The sequence below is a fragment of the Eptatretus burgeri genome, chromosome 1 (genome assembly GCF_056783735.1).
Source record: "Eptatretus burgeri isolate ZD-2024b chromosome 1, Ebu_testis_v1, whole genome shotgun sequence".
Lineage (NCBI taxonomy): Eukaryota > Metazoa > Chordata > Myxini > Myxiniformes > Myxinidae > Eptatretus > Eptatretus burgeri.
Genome location: NC_140961.1, coordinates 163,194,681 through 163,216,844, shown reverse-complemented (window position 1 = coordinate 163,216,844; position 22,164 = coordinate 163,194,681). Strand labels below are relative to the sequence as shown.

Sequence of the window (22,164 nt, the reverse complement as noted above, 5' to 3'; positions counted from 1 at the left end):
TTTTTTTTTTAATCCAAATCCATTGGGACCACAATCTGAACAGTATTGGGGCTGCCAAAGTAGTCTCCTGGGCTATTGGGCACAATCTTTGGCAGGTCGCCACTCCGTCACAGGATACTCAAATGGCTCAATAATCCCAGCAAGATGGGACTCATTTTGCCAACCTCGAAAGGATGATAGGCTGAGTCAACCCCACCTGGTATTCATTCAACAGCCAAGCGGGATTTTAACTCAGGACCCAAGGATCTCAAGCCCACCAGCCGAACCATTAAGTCAACACCAGGCATATAACTTTATCATAATCACAAAATCCAAGTATACCTTCAATTCGAACTGCTATGGTAACAGCTATTGCCTGTTTTTGTATAATCGTTGGACATTCCCGTTCTTTGACTACAACAGGGGTCAATGTTTGTTCCCGTTGCCATATCAGGGATAAAACCTTCGACAGCCCCTTTACCCATTCCATCACTAAATGAACAGTGCAAATTTTATCATTTCAGATGTAGCAGAGACATAATCAACCACTTCAACTTTCTGAGTTCTAATATACAAATAAACACTCGGAAACATTTTCCAGAAATCATTTCCGAGTGTGGCATTCGTGCTTTCAGTAGCCTGGTTGAATGCAAGCTTACATAACAAGAAACGATCGGCAAGATTCAAGTAAGTTTATTATTTGTTTAAAAGTTCTTTGTCCCATTTGTATTCCAGTCTGTTCCAGTTATCACATTTACCTTGAAGTAATCCTCTTCATTTTTAGTGGAGTTTGAGAAAACAGTATCGTCCAAATCGTAGATACTATCAATCGCTTCCATCATGTATTTATTTAGTTCATGTATAAAAATTGAAATTAAAAAAAATTACCCATGTGTGGGGGTGACGGTCATCTCTATAATACCACAAGTTCTCAATGTTCAGTTCAGGTAACCGCGAAACAGTCCAAACTAACCGTTTAGATTGAAATAGTTCACAGAGATACACTAGGATAATACTACTAATGACATAATTAATAAATATGTATTGTTAATTTAGTACCCGGATTAACACATCAGAATCACCAGTAAGTGCAATACGTCGTTTTCCAGTCCGTCCACTCTCTGGGGACATTTCACTTCCGGTTGTAGAAAAAAAAGGAAAAAATAGGCTTAGCTCTCGGAGATTATGATAATCCTGTAGATGATTCTTCGCTGATTATAATGCAACTTTCAGAATGAAAATTGGTCAAGTATTTATAGAGATATTGAGGTTTGAAAAATCGTTGGAGTTCGCAAATTCATTAATTATTAATTCCACAGAAGTTTCGTGACACTGCACAAAGTAACATGTCAGGTATGAAAAAACATTTTGTATGCCAGATTCATTAATTATTAATTCATCAATTATGGAATGTACTGATTGATATATTAATCGGAAAGCCCGAAGCATGTAGCATAATTTATCACTTATCCCCTCATCCGGGATCCATGGCCTCGCCCCACAGCCTGCAGCCCTATGTCCGCCGGTGATTATGTTAGATATCGGCACGATCGAGAAGAGCCTGCAAATTATCCCTGCTGATGCACTGAATTGATGCAATCGTTCGGCCAGAATATTCGTTGTCTAGATGTTGCGTGATTAAATCACCAATACAGTCACTCGAATTTATACCGCCGACATACTTCTTAACAATCACCTTCGTCCCAGAAACCACAGTCAATCTGAAGCATGCTGGCAACTGCTCAGACACCATGACCGGACTACTGCGCAGTTCTACGACAAAGTTTGGTTAAAAATGTCTCGGCATTTTGGCGCGCGTGCACGAAATTATATTTTGAAAATAAATGCCGACGTTTACATTTCGGGTTTTGAAACTTTTGCACCTTCGGCGGAAAATGTATAATTATAAAAGGCTAAAAATGTGTTTTATATTTATATTTCATTTCTCCTTCGTTCCTTCTTTGCGAATCGCATCGGCGTTTTTGGCCATCTTCCAGATCACGTGACGATCAAACGGGACGGAAATTCAAAAATCTGTCTGGTTAGATACAAGATAATATTTTTTACTATCATAATCAATAAACAGTTGCTGAATATCTTGTAGAATGGCAGACGAGATAGGTTTTGAAAATGGTGATTTTTATAACTTACGTGACCTCGTGACCTCGTCCCTGAGCTTGAACCCGGACAAACGTTATATCGTTGCGCAACACTCATCGACCTCTACCCACATACTAAGTTTTATCAAGATCAGAAAGAAAAATTGTTGACGGACGTACGGATGGACGGACGTACATTTGGTCCGGCTTTATTTGGTCATCTCGGTAGAGATGACCTAAATATGAAAATAAAAATAACTTCAGAGAACTTTTGAAACCCTGACCCTCATATTCACAGTATTTTCTGCCTTTCTTGTTGAGATCGTTAAGTTTTACCGGTTTTTAAATGTCTTTGATTGCTTGCAATTTATGGGATTCCCTTTAAGCATCTTTTTGACTCTATAAAGCACCCACAACAGACCCCCATGGCAGAAGCGGTTCAGCCTAAGAGGTTTTTGTGTTTTAGCATTGTTGAACCAATACCCAGTAAAGTATCAATTTGCTGTTTTGACAGCATCTCCACTTCTAAATTGCTCCCCAATACCTGGATGTCTCTGGTTTATAATAGCCTTTGCTACTGTAGCTTCTGCCAAGATACATACTATAGCGTCAATGGCTCAACTAACGTCGAGCCTGTCATGGCGGGAGGTTAGAATCCCGCGATGTCCCAAACAGTTTAAACTCCTGTGGAGACGTTCCGAATTATGGCGGACTACACGAGCCGGTCATGAGAGAAACACGAGAACCTTAAAGTTCTTTTAAAACCACGAGTTTATTCCCAAAGCACAAGTAAATAAAAAGAACCAGGGATGGTGATCGTGAGGAGATGACAGCGGGTTGGGATGGGAAGGAAAGAAATACAATTAATAAATAACGAATTGTATACAGCGAGGGAAAAATGAATCTGAAGAAACGAAGGCACATCACTCCGGACTAAATCACTGATGGGAAATGGACAAAAACAGAGCACTCAGCTCTGGTGGGAGCTGGGGAAGGATGGGCATGGAGCAGCCATGAGCAGGCGATGAGGAGGCACAAGGAGCAGGACGATAAGGAGGGATGATGAGGTGATGGGCAGGACGATGAAGAGACAAAGGCACATGAGCAGGTCAACGAACAGGCTCCGCATGAAGGCAGGCAAACAGGACGAACTCCTCTCCTAACAAGCCACATTCTCCTCAGGCTTCTCACACTTGATTGTCCTTACACTTCAATCTCAGACTTGATTGCTCTCACACATCATGAACCTCTCAGACTCACACAATTCCTCCCCGCCCTTGTCAGCTGCTCCCTCCTGTCGGCAACGAAAACTCGACCTCTCAGTCGAGCCAGGCTCCACCCTTCAGGAGTCGACAAATTGCTCCTCCCCTTGCTCTGGAGGCGATCCAAGCTCAACCCCCCCTCTCTCTTACAAAGTCTCCCGGCGCCCCAGGTAGAGGTTTACACAGTGGTTTATACACACAATTTGCTTACCATAATCCCTAATTATTACCACGCACCACCCCCTGTATGGTGCACAAACAAGCAAGACATTCCTCAAGCAGAAATATCCCTACTTATTACATTGAGATTGGGTAACTACCCGTACACAGACCACGCTACTCTATACATTTATATCTGCTCTATAGTGATAGATGACCCCCCTCCCCCCTCAACAAACGCCACAATACCTATGTACAATATGACTTTGACTTCATTGTTGAAGATGGCATGGACAAGCCCCAGAGTCTGCTGTCCTCAAAAGTTCTTGGAAATGGCTCATCGAAACCTTCAATACTAAAACAGCACCTGGAAGCTACACATCCTGCCCATGCATCTGATGACCATGCTACCTTTGAGGCAAAGAGAGCTAGGTTTAGGGCGGCAGGAACACTGCCCAAACATGGCTTCCTATCTAACAAGAAACCAATGCTTGCAGCTTCCCATCACGTAGCACAGCGAATAGCAAAGGCAAAGAAACCTCACGACATCGCCGAGAAGTTGATTAAACATTGTGCCTTAGACATGGTTGAACATGGATGTGGGAAAGATGCAAAACAGAAGAGTCAAGACATTCCCCTTTCTAATGACACAATTCATCGACGTATTTGTGAAATGTCTCAAGATATTTGTCAACAAGTTATTGAACAGATAAAATCTAGCCCAGCAAAAAAAAAAATTTGCAACTTGATGAATCCTGTGATGTTGCTAATTTTTCACAACTGCTTGTTTTTGTCCGGTACATATGTGCAAAAGAACTGAAGGATGAATTTCTCTTCTGTGAAACTCTCCAACAAACCACAAAGGCTGCTGACATAATGCATAAAATAGAAGACTTCTTTGAAAGGAACAATCTCACATGGGACATAGTTGGTACAATTTGTACTGATGAAGCTCCAGCGATGATGGGAGTTAGATCAGGCTTTCACTGCACTTGTAAAACAAAAGGCACCCCATGTGATAATGCATTGAGTTCTTCACAGATATGCATTAGCTGCGAAAACCCTTCTTGAAAATCTGTAAATGGTTTTGCAGAAAGTTATTGAGGCTGTTAATTTCATTCATGCCCGAGCACTGAATCACCACTTGTTCAAAGCTTTTTGTGATGAGATGGGCTCTGAGCATTCAATTCTTTTGCTTCATACTGAGGTGAGGCGGCTCTCACGTGGACTTATTCTTAACCGAGTGTTTGAGCTCCGTATTGAGGTAGAGATTTTTCTTCGTGACTAGGATTCAAAGCTGTGGGAAAAGTTTTCCGATTCAAAGTTCATCGCCTCTTTCATGTACCTCTCAGATATATTTACCCATCATAACCAAGTCAACAAACAACTCCAGGGAAAATCAGTAACCATCGTTGAAAGCAGGTGAAAAGATGAAAGCATTGCAGACAAAGCTGGATTTGTGGGCACGAAGAGTTCATCAAAAATATTTTGCAAATTTTCCAAACTTGGATGAGGCCATTTGAGAAGAACCTGGTGCGTTACCTGAAATAAATGAAGACATCACAGCACATTTGAACATCTTGAAGCATCACTCCACTGGCTATTTTCCAGAAGACATGATACCTACAGAAAGATGGATATTTAGAGCTTTTACCACTGATCTGTCAGAAATGAGAGATTACAACCCAGCAAAAGAGGAGCTGACTGATTTTCAGTCCTCTGCTATTCTTAAGGAAGAATTTGATAGAGTTGGTGTTGATTTCTGGATGAAACACAGATTCATTCCCACTTCTTACTCAGAGAGCCTTCAAAGTGTTTGTTCCCTTTGTCTTCATTGCTACTAAAGTAGAGAAACCTTATTCACATAGATATGTGGTGACAAAGGCAAGGAACCACCTGAAAGCTGATGACGACATGAGGGTGGCGTTGTCATCAACAGCTCCTCGAATAAATAAACTGGTTGACTTAATGAATCAGCAGGGTTACCACTGATAATGCTTCTGGTATTTTTGTTTGATCTTGTTTGATATAAGTGGACTGTATGTTTTTTTTGTTTTTTCCTTTATCAAAGTTTATTTTGTGCAAAACCTTAATAATAAAGTTGTTCCATCTTCTTTTATCTGTGCCTCTATGCCAGCTATGCATTTTTTTGTATGGGAGTAAGGGGATAAATGGTGAAATACATCAAGCCGAGGGGGTAAATGACAGAGGAAGGGTTGAGAATCACTTCCCACACCAAGCCTTCAACCCCACCAAAACTCCTCAATGCTCCTAACACATAAAGCCTCAACCTTTCCTCCAAATTCTGTCCATTCTTTGCTCCCCCCCCCTCAACAACCCCAAGTCCTCACCCTCCCCCTCCCAACCCTAACACATCAATCCCCTTCCCACTTCAAGCCTACAACCCCCTGTCCCCACCCATCACAGTCACCTGTCCAACTCACAAGCCAGCAAGATATGCGGAAAAGATATGACAATAAACGACCCAAAACCAATTATCTTCTTCCTGATGCATACACACAATACACATGATTAAAATGAAATATCGTAATGACCTTGGACAAAGACCTTTTATAATGAAGACCTGCTTAAAGAGCAGGTTGCGGGTCACCAAACATGTTCTGAAAATTTATCAGTATGATTATATGTACATTAAATAGTTCGATGCAAACTATTATGGTTGCCAAACTATTGGGAAAATTAATGAAATTTAACTCCGAAGTTATTTCTCGAGGCCGTTGAAAAAAAAAACAGCCGTGTGCCCATATATGGATGGTGACGTCACGTTCTCCAAAAGAAAGCAGCACTCACTCGCTCATTGAAGAAGTGTCCAGTTGAGCGGGCCGTTCTTTTGCTTATTTTGAGCTTGCAACTGTTTATGTTATCCTTTTTTATTTTGAATAATTGTAGAACAAAGTAATTTGGATATTTGTACATCATGCCTCGACACGTGTGTCATCATGTTTTGTGAAAATGGCTGGAAAACGGGTAATCGCTCATACCGATTCCCAAAGGAATCAAACATTCGCCGGCAGTGCATAAGATTTGTACAAACAAAACGGGTGAATTTTCCCCCAAAGAAAACGGGTAAAGAGGACCCTTTGGATAGACTTGTCATTTGTGGTGACCATTTCACAGCCGAGGATTACGAGGGCAACGCAATGAGTGAGCTCGGTTTCAAAACACGCGTGACGCTGTGCCCACCATTCAGCCTTCTCCTCCTCAGCTGGCTCCTGCTTCATCTTCTCACACTGTGTCACCTCTCAAGGATTGGGGCATTGTGTTTATCTCTAAATGCGCATAAGAAATCGAGAAATTATTCGAATAGAGTAAGTCATCACTATCCGGAAGTCCGTACGTTGTAATCCGTAATGGGGAACGCAGCTGAGAATCTCTTCCCCATCGGCCACGCCATCATCACTTTCGGTGGGGTCGAGCTCAGCTGTCAGAAACACTTCAACACCAAGGGTCCATTATATTTGGGTCCATTATATTTGGGTCCATTATTGATTCATTCTATTTCTGACTCTGGAGTGACTAGAGGGTTGGTGGTGGTCGTATGGCAGCTTAGCTGCCAGGGTATCTATCATTTCTTGAAGCGTGACTGTGTTGCTGATGCAGTGCCCCTCTACCAGTGCACAGACTGGAACTGGTACTCATTTCGCCGACCTCGGAAGGATGACAGGCTGAGTCAACTCCCTGGTGTATTAATTCAGCGGCCGACGGGGCTTGAACTCAGGACCCAAGGATCCCAAGCCACCACCCTTACCAATGAGCCAACACCAGGCTACTAGAGGGTTAAAAAAATTATTATATCAAGTCACAGACGAATCAAACTTTACATTATTTTATGCATTGAACAAGAAAATGAAAATCTACAAACCAATCTGTCTGGTGGAGTCTGTCAGTGTGAACTGCCGGGCAATCAGTCCTGCCACTTGTACACGAAATAGGCCGTTTTCTGGCACTTGCAAGTGGCTCAAATTTATATGGCTCAGGGCCAGAATGTCCATAGTATAAATTCCCATCATCCTCCGACTCGTCCTCGGCAATATCGGAATGAACACACTCAATTTCATCGCCGCTGAAATCACTCTCTGATTCGTATCTCGCCATTGTTTACACGCTGTTTCCGAATGTTCACGAAGTTTTCGGAGAATGTGACGTCATAGCATCTTCGGTAACTTCCGGTCTGTTTTTCAATCACCGAGAAAAGTTTTGACTTAAAAGTTAATTTTAGCATATTTTGAGTTTCAAATGTAAGAAAATAAATACCCCACATTTATTAATGTGCTTACAACCTTCGAATCACGCGAAGTCATCAGCGACCCAAAACCTGCTCTTTCAGAGAATGCCACATCGCTATTTGGGTAGTGTATAAGTTAACAGACTGCTGCCTCGATCGCTGAGGCCAATCTTGACAAGTCCCGTGATGCCCGTCAGCTAAAAAATCTTTTAGCTGTCACCTTGGTAGTTTTACTAAAAGGGAGGACATGGCGATCGTCAATATGATAGCGCCAAAGATGTCTTTGCCTTTGCATAGCAGGAGGGTACCAACATGGCGACCATACGATTCCCCCTCCCCCACCCCCTTCCCCAAGGAGAAATTGTGGGTTGAATCAGGCGAACTGTCCAATCAATGGGTGAAACGGAATGTTCGACAGACAGACGGACACACACACACACAAACAAGCGTATTATTATTAAGACTGAGAAAATAAAAATGGGAACAGACAAATGTCATATTATTTTTAGAGTTAAGGTCTTTCACCAGCTGGTGAAGTTATTAAATTCCTAAAAGACGACGTTTATCAGACATTTCAAACACAGGGCTTCCATTCTAAATGTTGTGGAATTACATTTATACGTACGTTTTCATCTCAACAATCATCAGGATTTTTACAATGTTCTCATAAATCTAATATAAAATGACATGTTGGAAAGGAGGGATCTATTTTCGGTGTATCCCAAAAGTTGAAGACCGATTTATCCGATTATTATAGAAAAGCTCAAACTCAGCAACAGAAATAAAGTATAACACAAAATATCGAAATAAAATTTTTTATATTATCAAAGTGTTCACCTTTAAAAAAAAAAAAAAATTATTATCCAAGTCCTGCACAGGCAAATGACTTGTTGAGATTAAATGATTTATCAAAACATATCTTTAAATAAAACAGCTCTGTATGGTAGATATACAGAAATGGTCGTTGCAATAGGGTCATTCCATGTCAAATCATCAAAGAATCTGCCGTCATCTCTCAGATTTTTGTAAAACTTTGGGAACCAATTGGGACCCATGAAAAACGACAAGAACTCAAATATTTTTGCTTACAGCCTCTTAATTAGTGAGATACAGACTAACGAACTTTGGACAAATTAGCACGACGTCGCGAATTCAAATGGCCATATCTCTAAAAGTATAACACCCAGAGAGCTGGTTTTGGTGTCATTTTAAAGGTATTTTCATGCCCTAGGAATTTGTCTGGGCAACATTTTCCTACCTCCAACCACAAAAAAGTTATCACAAAATTTAAACTTCAATCGTGAATCCCCAAAAAATGTATCCTTCAAATTTCCTCAAATTCATCCCAGAGGTACCTTATGATGTCAAGAAGCTTCCACATAAGTTTTGTGATGGGCACTCCAATAGTTTCTGAGATATGAGCAATAATGTACATGTACGTATGGCATATAGGTTCGAAAATCAGCATTTGTAATGTATTATACAATCATTCCAACCTAGCCATGACAGGGAACACAGGGAACGACCATCAATTATTTTGAAGTATCATATACTTTCATTTTCAACTGGGCCTGAGGGGAAGAAACAAGTGCTGCTGTTGCTGCATTGAAGAGGAAATTGAAAGCCTAAGTCAGGTTAGTGAACACTGTGTCCTTGAACTCACTTATTGATTGTATAATACATTACAAATGCTGATTTTCGAGCCTATATGCCATACGTACATGTACATTATTGCTCATGTCTCAGAAACTACTGGAGTGCCCATCACAAAATTTATGTGGAAGCTTATTGACATCATAAGGTACCTCTGGGATGAATTTGAGGAAATTTGAAGGACACATTTTTTGGGGATTCACAATTGAAGTTTATATTTTGTGATAACTTTTTTGTGGTTGGAGGTAGGAAAATGTTGCCCAGACAAATTCCTAGGGCATGAAAATACCTTTAAAATGACACCAAAACCAGCTCTCGAGGTGTTATACTTTTAGAGATATGGCCATTTGAATTCGTGACGTCGTGCTAATTAGTCCAAAGTTCGTTAGTCTGTATCTCACTAATTAAGAGGCTGTTAGCAAAAATATTTGAGTTCTTGCCGTTTTTCATGGGTCCCAATTGGTTCCCAAAGTTTTACAAAAATCTGAGAGATGACGGCAGATTCTTTGATGATTTGACATGGAATGACCCAATATCAGGTCATCCACAATTCTATGTTCCAATTATTATGAGGTTTTATAAAGGACGACATATCATTTTCATGAGAATAAAACCTTGGGGATAAAATATGAATTTAGGGTATAATGGGCCATTTAAAGTAAACCTACAATAATTAAATCAGTCTCATAGGAAGAATATTATCTGCTTGGTGGGGATAATGATATATGTGGAAGCACTATAAGCAAACAGTGAATTTAATAATTTAATTTGAAGAAAATCAAGAACAGTTTCACCATAGTATATATGATGAAAACACAAACATCAGGATTCTTTATGGTAAATAAGAAAATACAAACATATTGAGCAACAGGAAGATTAGGCAGGGGTAGGAGGGGTATTTCTTCCCATCATATTGTAGAAGTGATTTGATTTTGCACATCGTTCATGCGCACACACTCATACTGGTACATACACGTAGCTACATCATATTACACATACGCTCACAAACATAAACATGTATACTCTTGATAGAAATTAATTGCAATACATTAATGAATTATATTGGAAACATGGCGTGCCGCAGTGCTATGGGACTAAATGCAACTGTCTGTACTTTTCCATTTTATTACTCAACCCATATCTGCCTGCTATGGACTGCCAGAGGAGAAAGGGATGTGAGAAATGAATGTTAAAGGTCATACACCATTTGGACGTGCAGGCTGCCCGGGTAGTTAAGAGAAAAGGCTTTGCAGAGTTGTTTATGTAAAATGTCTGATTTGTATGAACTGGAGGAACGATTTATTATGGGAAACACTGACCTTGCTCAAGGCTCAACTCATTCACCAAGATAACCGAAGGTCACCCCAAAACCAGGTGACAAAGTCTGAATTCCAAGACTGACCAAAGGCATTTCCATTGGCTCAGAGCACCGTGTCCCACAACAAATCTTTTCCACAGTCTGTTTCACTTTAATGTCGGAGTGTAGCTGTTACGTTATTGAACATGGTAGCTTGAACAAAAGCCATCCCCAAAGTTCTGCTGACACGCCATCACCGTGCCAAGTGCCACTGATACTGAGTTTTATTGCAAGGTGTATCTTGTTTTGTTCAACAATCCCACGCTATGTAACCACACCCTCGCTTGCTTGAGTGAATAAAAAAATAAACCAATGTCACCCGCAGGGTGACCCGTATCTTGCCAAAAGGTGACCACGTGTGACTTCTTTAAGGTCACATTGAGGTGAACAGAGCTGCTATCCACCAGGAGCGACTCCTTGAGGAATATCTGCCTACGAGAGATTCCGATGAGAATCGTTCTACAGAATAACCATGAAAAATATGCTTTTGCCTCATAACGTCACCAAATGACGTCATAATGTCTCAAGCTTGACATATCTAGAAAGCACTCATCGAGGTGTTCAATTTGAGGTACTACACGATATGGTTCCTAAAACTTGAAAATTTGACCTTGGGGTCAAATATGTTTGACCTTAGGCGCTAACCATGAAGGTCAAGGCCAATCGCCACCAAAAATTAATCAGCTGAGTGCCAGACCATGAACTATATTCCCATGAAGTTTGAAAACGATCCGATCAAACTTACTCAAAAAATAAGGGTTTCGTCGACTCCCCTGATTTGCGACAAAGTGACCTTGACCTTCAAAATTTTGTGTGCTGAAAGGGACCTCTATAGGCCTCTGATATGCGAAGTTACAAAAATTTCCAATGATAACTGTGCTCTGCAGAATTTTTTATACGTGATTACAGACCAAAAAAAAAAAAAAAAAAATGAAGGTCAAGGCCAATCGCCACCAAAAATTAATCAGCTGAGCACCAGACCATGAACTATATTCCCATGAAGTTTGAAAACGATCCGATCAAAATTACTCAAAAAATAAGGGTTTCGTCGACTCCCCTGATTTGCGACAAAGTGACCTTGACCTTCAAAATTTTATGCGCTGAAAGGGACCTCTATAGGCCTCTGATATGCGAAGTTACAAAAATTTCCAATGATAACTGTGCTCTGCAGAGTGATTTATACGTGATTACAGACCAAAAAAAAAAAAAAAAAAAAAAAAAACATGAAGGTCAAGGCCAATCGCCACCAAAAATTAATCAGCTGAGCGCCAGACCATGAACTATATTCCCATGAAGTTTGAAGACGATCCGATCAAAATTACTCAAAAAATAAGGGTTTCGTCGACTCCCCTGATTTGCGACAAAGTGACCTTGACCTTTGACCTTGACCTTCAAAATTGTGTGCACTGAAAGGGACCTCTATAGGCCTCTGATATGCGAAGTTACAAAAATTTCCAATGATAACTGTGCTCTGCAGAATTTTTTATATGTGATTACAGACAAACAAAAAATAAAAAATAAAAAAAAAACATACAAGCTGACTAACATATCTTGCAAAAACTTCGTTTCGGCAAGATAAAAAACATCTGACCGGAGCTCCCAGGCAGAGATATTCTCTGAAGATACTGTGTGTGCTTCTCTCTCCATACGTGTGTGAATAAATGATGTAGCTCTGTCACATATGAAACCTCATGGGAAATGGAGTTTTCTTCCACAATATTAATCTTCAATATATTTATGACTTGCAAACACCACCAGTTGCTTTGTTGATTGGAATGAGGAGAGAGGGAGAGGAGAGAGGGAGAGGAGAGAGGGAGAGGAGAGAGGGAGAGGAGAGAGGGAGAGGAGAGAGGGAGAGGAGAGAGGGAGAGGAGAGAGGGAGAGGAGAGAGGGAGAGGGGGAGAGGGAGAGAGGGGAGAGGGAGAGAGAGGAGAGGGAGAGAGAGGAGAGGGGATGGAGAGGGGAGAGAGGGGAGAGGGGATGGAGAGGGGAGAGAGGGGAGAGGGGGTGGAGAGGGGAGAGAGGAGAGAAAGTAGAAAGGAGAGTTGAGAGGAGAGGGGAGAGAGGAGAAGGGAGAGAGGAGAAGGGAGAAAGGAGAAGGGAGAGGGGAGAGATTCATAGGTGCGTTCCTGGACAACAGCAAAATCAAATAAATCTAACTTCAAAATGGCATTGACGTGGAAATGTATTAAATGGGGAATGCATTCCTGAGAGAAAAAATAGAGTGGAAATTTTTCAAAGAGTAAATGAACGAAAATATTACGACCATAACATAAATAATATTATACAGGGCTCTGGTCGTCTTCATTTTTTAATTTGCAGACATTTATTTCTTTTTCCCCATGCGTCTTTTTTTCAAGGCTACAAGTAGCATCATTCACTGAGGGTGTGGCAGTGTTGCTGATGCAGTGCCCCTGCAGGTTAGAGCAGTAATTTGTAATTTGGTCAGGACGATGGGGATAGCTCCCCTGCTCTTCACAAAGGGATCTTTAATGTCCACCAACTAATTCTAGCAGATGCAACACCAGTTTAATGTCTACCTGAGGGACGGCACGCACGTTAATTAATCACCCTGCCTGTGAAAGACCGGGAAGACAGTTGAAAGCTGAGTTGAGATTCAAACTGATGCTTGACAGCTTAGAGCGAATGTGCATACCTCTCGGACATCCTGCTGTGTGGTGAGGATGCATTGCTTTGCAGAAACTCAAAACAATTTTCAATTCTCTCTTGAACTCATAGTTCGCCTGACACACTCAAATCCTCAAATTTATTTTGCTTTTCAAACTCTGGGGATTTCCCCACGGAGAACCGAGACGCTGTCATCATGCCTACTGCTCGGTGCCGCAGGAGCTTTCACCCACTTTAAAACTATTTTTGTTGCATTCATTTAAGTTACACTTTCAGAACAGTCCTTAATCTTTTCTTCACTCAATACAATTGTCAGAACAGGAGAAAAAGTTAAGGTTAATGCTTTGGAAATTTCACGTTCTTGTGTAAATATGGAGAAGGTGGGATCATAGCCTTCCTTAAATAAATATGCTTATACGCATCAGTAATTTCTTAACATTTTTATATTTCACTCCAGATTTCGACACTTATTTAGTCCACGAGATCCGATCCTCAAATCCGAAATCATATTTTGATTATACATTATAATTAGTCCATGAGACGAGATAGTGTTTGCAAAGCAAGGCATTTTTCGTTGGCCGAATCAGAATGGTGACTGAGACCCCTGCGAGGTGAAGTGGGCTGACCAAGAATAAGCCTTTCATGAAGGTAAGCTGTTAAATATCTTCAAAAAGGGGTGTTTAAATTCACACAAATACACAGTTTTCATTCATTCACTCCCTTGGAATTCTCTTAGTATACATGCAAAGTGTCATGCCACAAGGTTTCATGGTTTTGGAGTTATGGAGGATACGCGCGCGCACGCACGCACGCACGCACGCACGCACGCACGCACGCACGCACACACACACACACACACACACACACACACACACACAGTGTGTGTTCAATAATTTTGGTATTACTCCGATTTAATTTGATAGTCATATTTAATTAAGTGCTTCTTTTGGCATTTTTCAAAATCGCTCAAACTTTGATCATATATATATCTGAATTAATTATTTTTATGGTAACATTATTTCCAATTTTTCAATTTGGATCAGAACCCTCATTTTTGGCAAATTTCAAAACAAAAATACAACCTCGACGGTAACCATCTGTCTGCGTAGCACGATTAGCAAAACTGATGACTTTCATCAAAAATCTGGATCTGACAAGGGAACACTCGCTTCCCAACGTGGTTACGACGACGACAGCACGAAGAATGGAAACGAGTTTCAAGTCGCAAATGATGAAATTTCTGACGTAATAAATGTCAACCATTAATACGAGTTGTAAAACATCTGTTTGTTGAGAGATGGTGGATATATTTGCCACTCACGATCAAATTTATGGCGATAAAGAAATTTAAAATTAGCGACTTCATAAAATCTACCAAACATACATGAAAAATGGCAGCACAGTCAAAATGAGGAATCTTAAAACATGGTGTCGAAACTCCATTGCCGAAAGCTATATACTCAAAACGTGTAATCCCACCTCCGTTCTCACCATCTTGTCGCATAGCAGGGCTTGTGAGCGTGATGTGAATCGTAAGCTTTGAACTCAGGGCCGTTACCTCAATGGCAGCATCATCAGGGTTTGCCTTCACTTCATACTCTTCTTTACCCTGTGCCGCCACCTGCCTCAGCACGCATTACAAGCAAAGCGTCTGGAAAGAGGGATATGCACATCCTGCCAATGCGATATAAACAAATACAAAATAAAAATCATATCTACGAACGTAGGATGAGCCTGGATTTAAACGGAGAAGACAAACTGATCCTTTAAAACATCACTTATTCATCAAATTAGTCATATCACATTTGACAAATAACCGTTCATACCTGGAAGAGGGGGAAATTGTGTTCCACTGGGGATTTAGTCATTTTCTACCCCACCGCAAACACGAGATATTAATTTTTGTGAGGCAAATTAGGATCTCGCTTGTCGGAATAAATCAATTGGAGTTTTGTGGTGTAAAAAGTATCAACTGCGGGTTACGTGTCAACATTTGTGCATATTGAGGAGAAGCTGAAACTGGAATCCTCTCCAGGTTCTTTCTGATCACTCTGTCTTTGGTCTTTGCTTCTTCGAGTTCCTTCTGATGACTCCAGGACTGTTTTTGGTCTTTCATTTGATTATGTTTGCACCATATCCTGATGCTGTGTTGATTATGCTTCCCTGCTGACACACCTCTGGTAGCTTGTACCTGTTGCTGCATTTGAGCATGGGGAACAACTGCTGAAATCTCTCCATCTGAGTTCCAAAGGAGAAGTGAATTTTTACAAAAATAATTTTGAAAGGCTCACCTGAATGGGTTCAAAGGTGGAGGAGTAGCAGCTGAAAACTGAATCTATCCAGGCTCCTCCTGATGATTCCATCGTTACCTAATCAGGTTCCTCCTGATGATTCCATCTTTACCTAATCTGGTTCCTCCCGATTCCATCTTTACCAAGTCAGCTTCCTCCTGATGATTCCATCGTTACCTAATCAGGTTCCTCCTGATGATTCCATCTTTACCTAATCTGGTTCCTCCCGATTCCATCTTTACCAAGTCAGCTTCCTCCTGATGATTCCATTTTACCTTGTCTGACACAATTTACCAAGGATTGTTTCACCTTCAGACACCCCACCTCCATCTACACCCTGACTAAACCCAATGTTATTATTCACAATTCACAAGTTACTGAGTTTTCTGTTCCACAAACTCACCTTTTCTTGTTCATTTGACGACTATCTCAACGATCCAGGGGCAGGTCAGTCCCATCATGACTCCCCCCCGCACTCTCATCTGTCCTCACAGGTAAAACGGTTAAAACCTGTGCCAAATCAGTATGCGGATCATAATGGATAATCTGCTGTGGCGACCCCTAACGGGAGCAGCCGAAAGACAAACAACAACATATATATATATATATATATATATATATATATATATATATACATACATATACATATATATATATATATATATACATACATATATATATACATATATATATATATACATATATACATATATACATATATATACATATATACACATATATATACATATATATATATATATGTATATATGTATATATGTATATATATATATATGTATATATATATGTATGTATATATATATACTCTCTCTCTCTCCCTCCCCTCAGTGATTTTGCTTCCTCTCGAAACCTTGTGTACGAATGCTAATTTAACTAGTTGTGTTTTGTAATTTACTTGTGCTTTCTGTATTTAATGGAAGTAATTATGCACCGATTTTCTTTCAGAAAAGTGATTTTTTTTTTTCGGTTAAAAAGGTCAGATGGGATGCAATGCATTCGAACCAAGATCTTTGCTCAAAGCCATATAACTCACTCACTTTAAGCTGTACTGGCAGGTTGAGAGAAATTGACATGAGCAACGAACGGGTTGGCTTGTCCTTGCAGATGAGCACAAGATCAAGACGTGTGTCTCCATGGAGAAGCAATCCGTTAGCCACTGCTCCAGTTCGTACGACGCCATACGACTGCCGGGAACTTGAACACTCAGCACTTGTGTTCATTGGGAAGGGTGGTTGTCAGGTGGTGGGTGGAAGACAAGTTAAAAAAAAAAAAATATATATATATATATTGTTGAAAAGTCAGAAGATAGTCATTCATTATGACACAAACAAGTGCACATTGCAAAGAACAAGAAGTTGATGAAGTACAATTTTAGAAACAATCACAAAAACAACACAACTGTCTGAAAAGTTTGTGCAAGTACTCCAAATTCCACATGGACAAACTTTGGGCCAGCTACCTTACCTTCACCCTTTCTAAAAACTGCTTAAGAACCTCAGAAGCTCATGCTTGGGGTCTCCAAACACCATTTCTATCATTCATCAAATTACTATTTCTTTACGACAGGAAAGAAATTGCAAAGACGATATGAAGGTTTAACCCAAAGCCTCACCTTTCATCAGAATCAGCTTCAGTATTTATACAGCTCGAGTCGATGGCTGAGGAGAGTGTTGAATCGTCGCTCTTCTTCCCATCAGCCAGCAATGTGAGTGCGTGTTCAATGGTGTTAACAAATGATTGCACAGCTTCGAGCTCTTCAGACTGTGGGTAAATGGCCGAGTGCTTGGCCATGACATGTCTGTCGTCGTTGGTCGATGACCGAGGCACCTTTAGTGAAAAAAACACAGTGCTTGTTGAGGCACATGACATGCAAGTTGGGGTGTACACGATTATAGTTAACAAACTGCAAACCAAAGGTAAGTGGAGACTAACCAAGCCTGCAGAGAAAGGTGAATGAGGCAGTTCTGGTTGAAGCGAGTCCGATGCTTCCCTCCTCTTTTTGGACTGATGCATCCACAAACGCATCTCGGACTCATAACGTTGAAGGTCCTCCCAGTATTGCATCTCAAAATCGTATACACGCAGCTGTTCCTGGTACCGTACCTCTTCTTTGTGGCAGTAGTCATCATACCATGAGCGGAGATCCTCGTAGCTGTTAGTACAAGCTCAGGAAAGTGAGGACCATGGAGACAAGGCTCGACGGAAAGAGCAGCAGAGGAAACTCCAAGCTCAGGAAAAATAAAAAAAACAAAAATAAAAATAAATAGTAATAAAAAGATCACATCAAAAAATTGTACCAAATAAGTTACAACAATGATGGAAAGATTTGCACTGACTGAAGTAATATTGTTACAGGTAATGGGATTCGAACCGGGATCCCAAAATGTCACTCTCGACTACGAGTATTACAGGTGGTGACATCAGCGACCCAACGTCCTATTGCCAGACTGCTAGGCTGAAGCCTGCAAGCTGGCCGAGTGGTTTTTGAAAGTTTGAACAATTTTGCGGGAGAAGAGAGAATGGGGTTGAGGCGGGGGGGGGGGGGTGATGATGAGCAAAGACACACTTTGGTCGCTGGTGATATAACCCTTTACACCATTGGGTTGTTTCCTCCATGCAGGAAGTTTTTTCTATGGTATGAATTCAGGAGCAACTTCAATGGAATAATCATTCACGAGTCGCAATAGCATAGGCAAAATAAATAAACACAACACTTTACTGGGATGACTTTAACGCACGCACGCACACGCACACGCACGCACACACGTACACACACACACACACACACACACACACACACACACACACACACACACACACACACACACACACACACACACACACACACTGACACATTTAGACAACTAACGAAGGGAGGGGAGAGAATCATTTAAAATAACAAATGAAAAATCAGCAAAGATAAGGTACAGAAAAAAAGAGAAATACAGGAAACCCTTAAATGTCACAGTGGTTACGTTCCTGAAAAATGCTGTGATAGTTTAAACCAATTTCTGATTGGAAAAAGGGGGTTAATCCCTGGGTTTCAGGAAGCTACACAGGAAGGTGGATGGCAGCTAAAAACTAAACATTGTTGCGAATTTAGAAGCTTACTGCACACAACAGCCAGGTCCTATAGATCAGCTATATCGGTAAGTATGTGTTTCTTGTTATATTGTTGAAGATTCGGCGGCACTTAACAGCACCGCCGTCTCAGGGGTTATAACGCCGGCTAGTTCGGCACAGGTCTCGGGTCACGCGACTAAGATCACGATTCCAAAGTACCCCTGTGCCTTGCCAGTTGGGGATATACACCCCGGCTACAGACTGGGTTTGATCAGAGACCGAGCGAAGTCTGCCGCAGTCCGTAGCCAGTTTGGTTTGAAATACAAATCGAGCGATTGTTCTTCAGCGCGACACGAATAAATTCACGGCGGCAAATTTCGTGTGAATCAGCCAGATTTATAGGGGAAACATCGGGGGAACACGACACAAGCAAAGCATTCACGAACGTCATCATTCATCCATAACCCGTCCTTATCTAGGGAGCTACAGATGCGGGTTTCGCAGGGGGCCCTAACAAAATAAACCTTAGGCCTGGACAACATGCATACAAGACACAGAGTACTTGGTGGCGCCTCATGGAGAGGACAAGTGTCAAAGGCACGAATGTGGCTCGTGACAAACCGATGTCAACGGATTTGAGCACCCAGCTCTAGCATGCAGCGTGGCAAAATGGCGGCAACATACTCCTAGCGGCCCCGCTCACGCACGTAGCCATGGCGCGTCCAGTCCCCGTAAGGTCAACAGCACAAGAGCGAAATATCTTTGGTGTGTTCCAGCTGGCTCCCCACAAGGTCCAGTATGCAAATCCAGACCTGGTCTGTACAGCAGACCAGGCCAAATCTGGGCGTTGGGCTCCGCAGGCAGATCGACAGGATGAAAAGATGTGGTCCAGCCATGCAGGGAGCAAGGACAGTCAGAGACCCCGTGGCTGGACTCAGGATGAACCTGGGGACGACCTGCACGCTGGATCCATGGCCAAGGGGGAACAGCTCGTCGAGTCACTCATAAAGCAGATCGCAGACAGCAAAAAGCCGTTGGTCTTGCCTTTTGGGGCAGGCTTTTCGGACCACCCCCGGGGACACATGATTGGTCCATTGTTCGAGTTTGCAGCAGCTCTCCGCCAATGGGTTGTTGGCATGTCTGGTTGATTGACTCTGTCAGGGCGCTGGGTGGGGGCTGGTTAGGAGGGGGGAAGGAAAAAGAAGGCACCTCTCGGTACACCACCACTGTATGAACACTGGACAGCCTGCTACACCTTCCGACACACATGTAACGTCCGATTACCAAACAACCTGGCTAAACATGCATTTAAGGGGGGATCTGGGCTAATCCTATATTTAATAACCCACCAATGGCCCATTTCCGCAACAATATTAGGGTCCCGTCCTATGTTTAATGGGTGATTAATTGTACATGCGCTGTGAGTTATTTTAATAGTTAGGATTTTTACATTTTGAACTTGAACAACAACGCCCATCTTCGTTTCTTCACCATCGGCCTTTCCCACGCACATGAGTGTCAAGTACAGCCGTGGGCGGAGTCCAATGTGCCAGGCAAGGTATCTTCGGACGTTGGCGTCTTGGATTTCGCTCCAAATACGGGCATGGTGCCCCTCTCAGCCAATCGGAGAGGTGCGAGCACGTCTGCCGCCTCTCAGCCAATGGGGAGCCAACGCAACATGTTGCTGCTCGACTTCCTGGTCAAGGGGTGGAGACATGAGCCCCCCTCCCCCAAACCAATCTCGGACGGCCGGGAGATCGCCCGACACGCCTGTCCAATGAGGGGAATGACAGGAGACGGATCCCTCCCACCTGTCAAGAAAAAGGGGAAATTATGTGGGGGCGACCCGGTGAGAGAGTCTTCCCGCCGTGAATCGCCTGCCTGCGAGCCGGAGGAGAATCGCTTGCCTGCCTGCCTCACTGACATGCTTTGCCTGCCTCGTTGCGTGTTTTGCCGGTGGAGCGTGCCAGCACCCGACGCTACCCTCCGTACCTGGTGCTTGGAACGGCATCGTGTTGCGGGTTCGAGTCCCGCCGGGCCAGATCGTTGAGAACCGCACGAAGCGGGAAGGTCCAAGCCAGACTCTTACCTCAGCTCACCTTCCCTCCGAGCTGGGGGTATCAATAAAGGCCGCAGCCACAATTTCTTTTTGGGGGGGGTGTGTCTGTGTGTGGGCCCGTCTTTTAAGTAGAAACGTTTAAGTGCCGTGTGTGTGAATTGCATTCCTTTTATTTGGTTAACTCTGCCTTCTTGCGTGTTCCCCTGCCCCATTATATATAAATATCCCTTTTGTTGAATGTCCCAGCTCGTTTCTGTGTTTCTTTCATTGGCTTGGCATGGTGTGTGTTGAGAAATAGCGAGGCCGTAAATTGTTCATTTGGTCCGACGGGCCTTTGTAATCTCTGCTCGAGTTACACACGGTTCGGGCTCGGTAACGGCTCATTCCGCTCGAGGTCCGTCGAGGGTGTCAATTCCCCAGCAGTTTTGTCCGCGTGGGTAATTAGGTATATTGAAATTTGGCAATTGACCCGACCCCACGTGGTTGAATTATTGGCGATTCATGGCCCAGTAAGGGACCCGTGCCTTTCGGACTTATCCAAAAGGAACGACCTCAATTCCGGTGTGTTCGGTGGAGCCGACTCTACTGCTCCCTCGAGCGGTCGTGCTTGCCACCAATACCTGGCCCAGTAACAATTGGTGTCAGGAGTGGGATTCGAACCCCTCCGCCTCTACGAAATTCACAGGATTCAGATCAGGGGTGTACGGAGCAACCCCTCCACCCCCCCCCCCGCAAAGGGTTAATTTGGCAACCACGCCGGGGTCGCGCGACGGCGTGTGCCTGGTCCATGGCGCTCCGTCACCCTTGACACGGGCATTGTTTTGTTCATGCGCTTGGTCAAGAGGAATTGCTGAGAATGCCCTCTCGGTCTTTTGCACTGTGAAGTGGCCTGCCCTGAACTCATTGTAAACCTACAAAGAGAATAACAATGACAGATATCCATTATTGTTAAATAATGGTGGCCATTTCCCCAAGGCAAAATCTCGAGTGGCTCCAGATCCAGAATTGTTCAGAATACATCAGTCAACATATGTACCAATTTTGGTGCTTTTATGAAAAGTCAAACAATTGGTTTGCTATGCTGCAGTACTATAGCCAGCAGATCATTCACGGGGGGGGGGGGGGGGGGAGGGGGAGAGAAATCCGGTCTCAGCTTAGCAAGGTCGTCGTGCTTCAAATAAAATGTGCCAAAATGTGTGAGCGTGCCTTGGTCTGCTGCCAGTGCCCTGTCTCGCCGTGCACCCACATGCAAACAGGCTCGAACACCAATTGGCATCACGTCGTCACCTCCAGGAACCGGGACCACCAAGAATCGGGTACGAGCAAAAAACAACAGGAACGGTCCAACTG

At 42.7% G+C, this 22,164-nt stretch overlaps 1 protein-coding gene across 2 annotated transcripts in view; it reads right to left on the bottom strand.

The window, feature by feature from the left end:
* The window catches only part of LOC147035909 (spermatid perinuclear RNA-binding protein-like), a 178,853-nt gene that overhangs the window by 143,422 nt on the left and 13,267 nt on the right, over positions 1 to 22,164 (bottom strand). The window contains exons 3-6 of one of the 2 annotated variants that reach the window (XM_085848024.1): positions 17,625 to 17,844; positions 17,305 to 17,519; positions 16,730 to 16,901; positions 14,863 to 15,004 (exon numbers count right to left, since the gene is read on the bottom strand). In XM_085848024.1, the coding sequence (XP_085704150.1) occupies positions 14,863 to 15,004; positions 16,730 to 16,901; positions 17,305 to 17,519; positions 17,625 to 17,844 (749 nt within the window). The remainder of the gene's footprint in view (positions 1 to 14,862; positions 15,005 to 16,729; positions 16,902 to 17,304; positions 17,520 to 17,624; positions 17,845 to 22,164) is intronic. The other variant, XM_085848015.1, reaches the window with a different exon arrangement.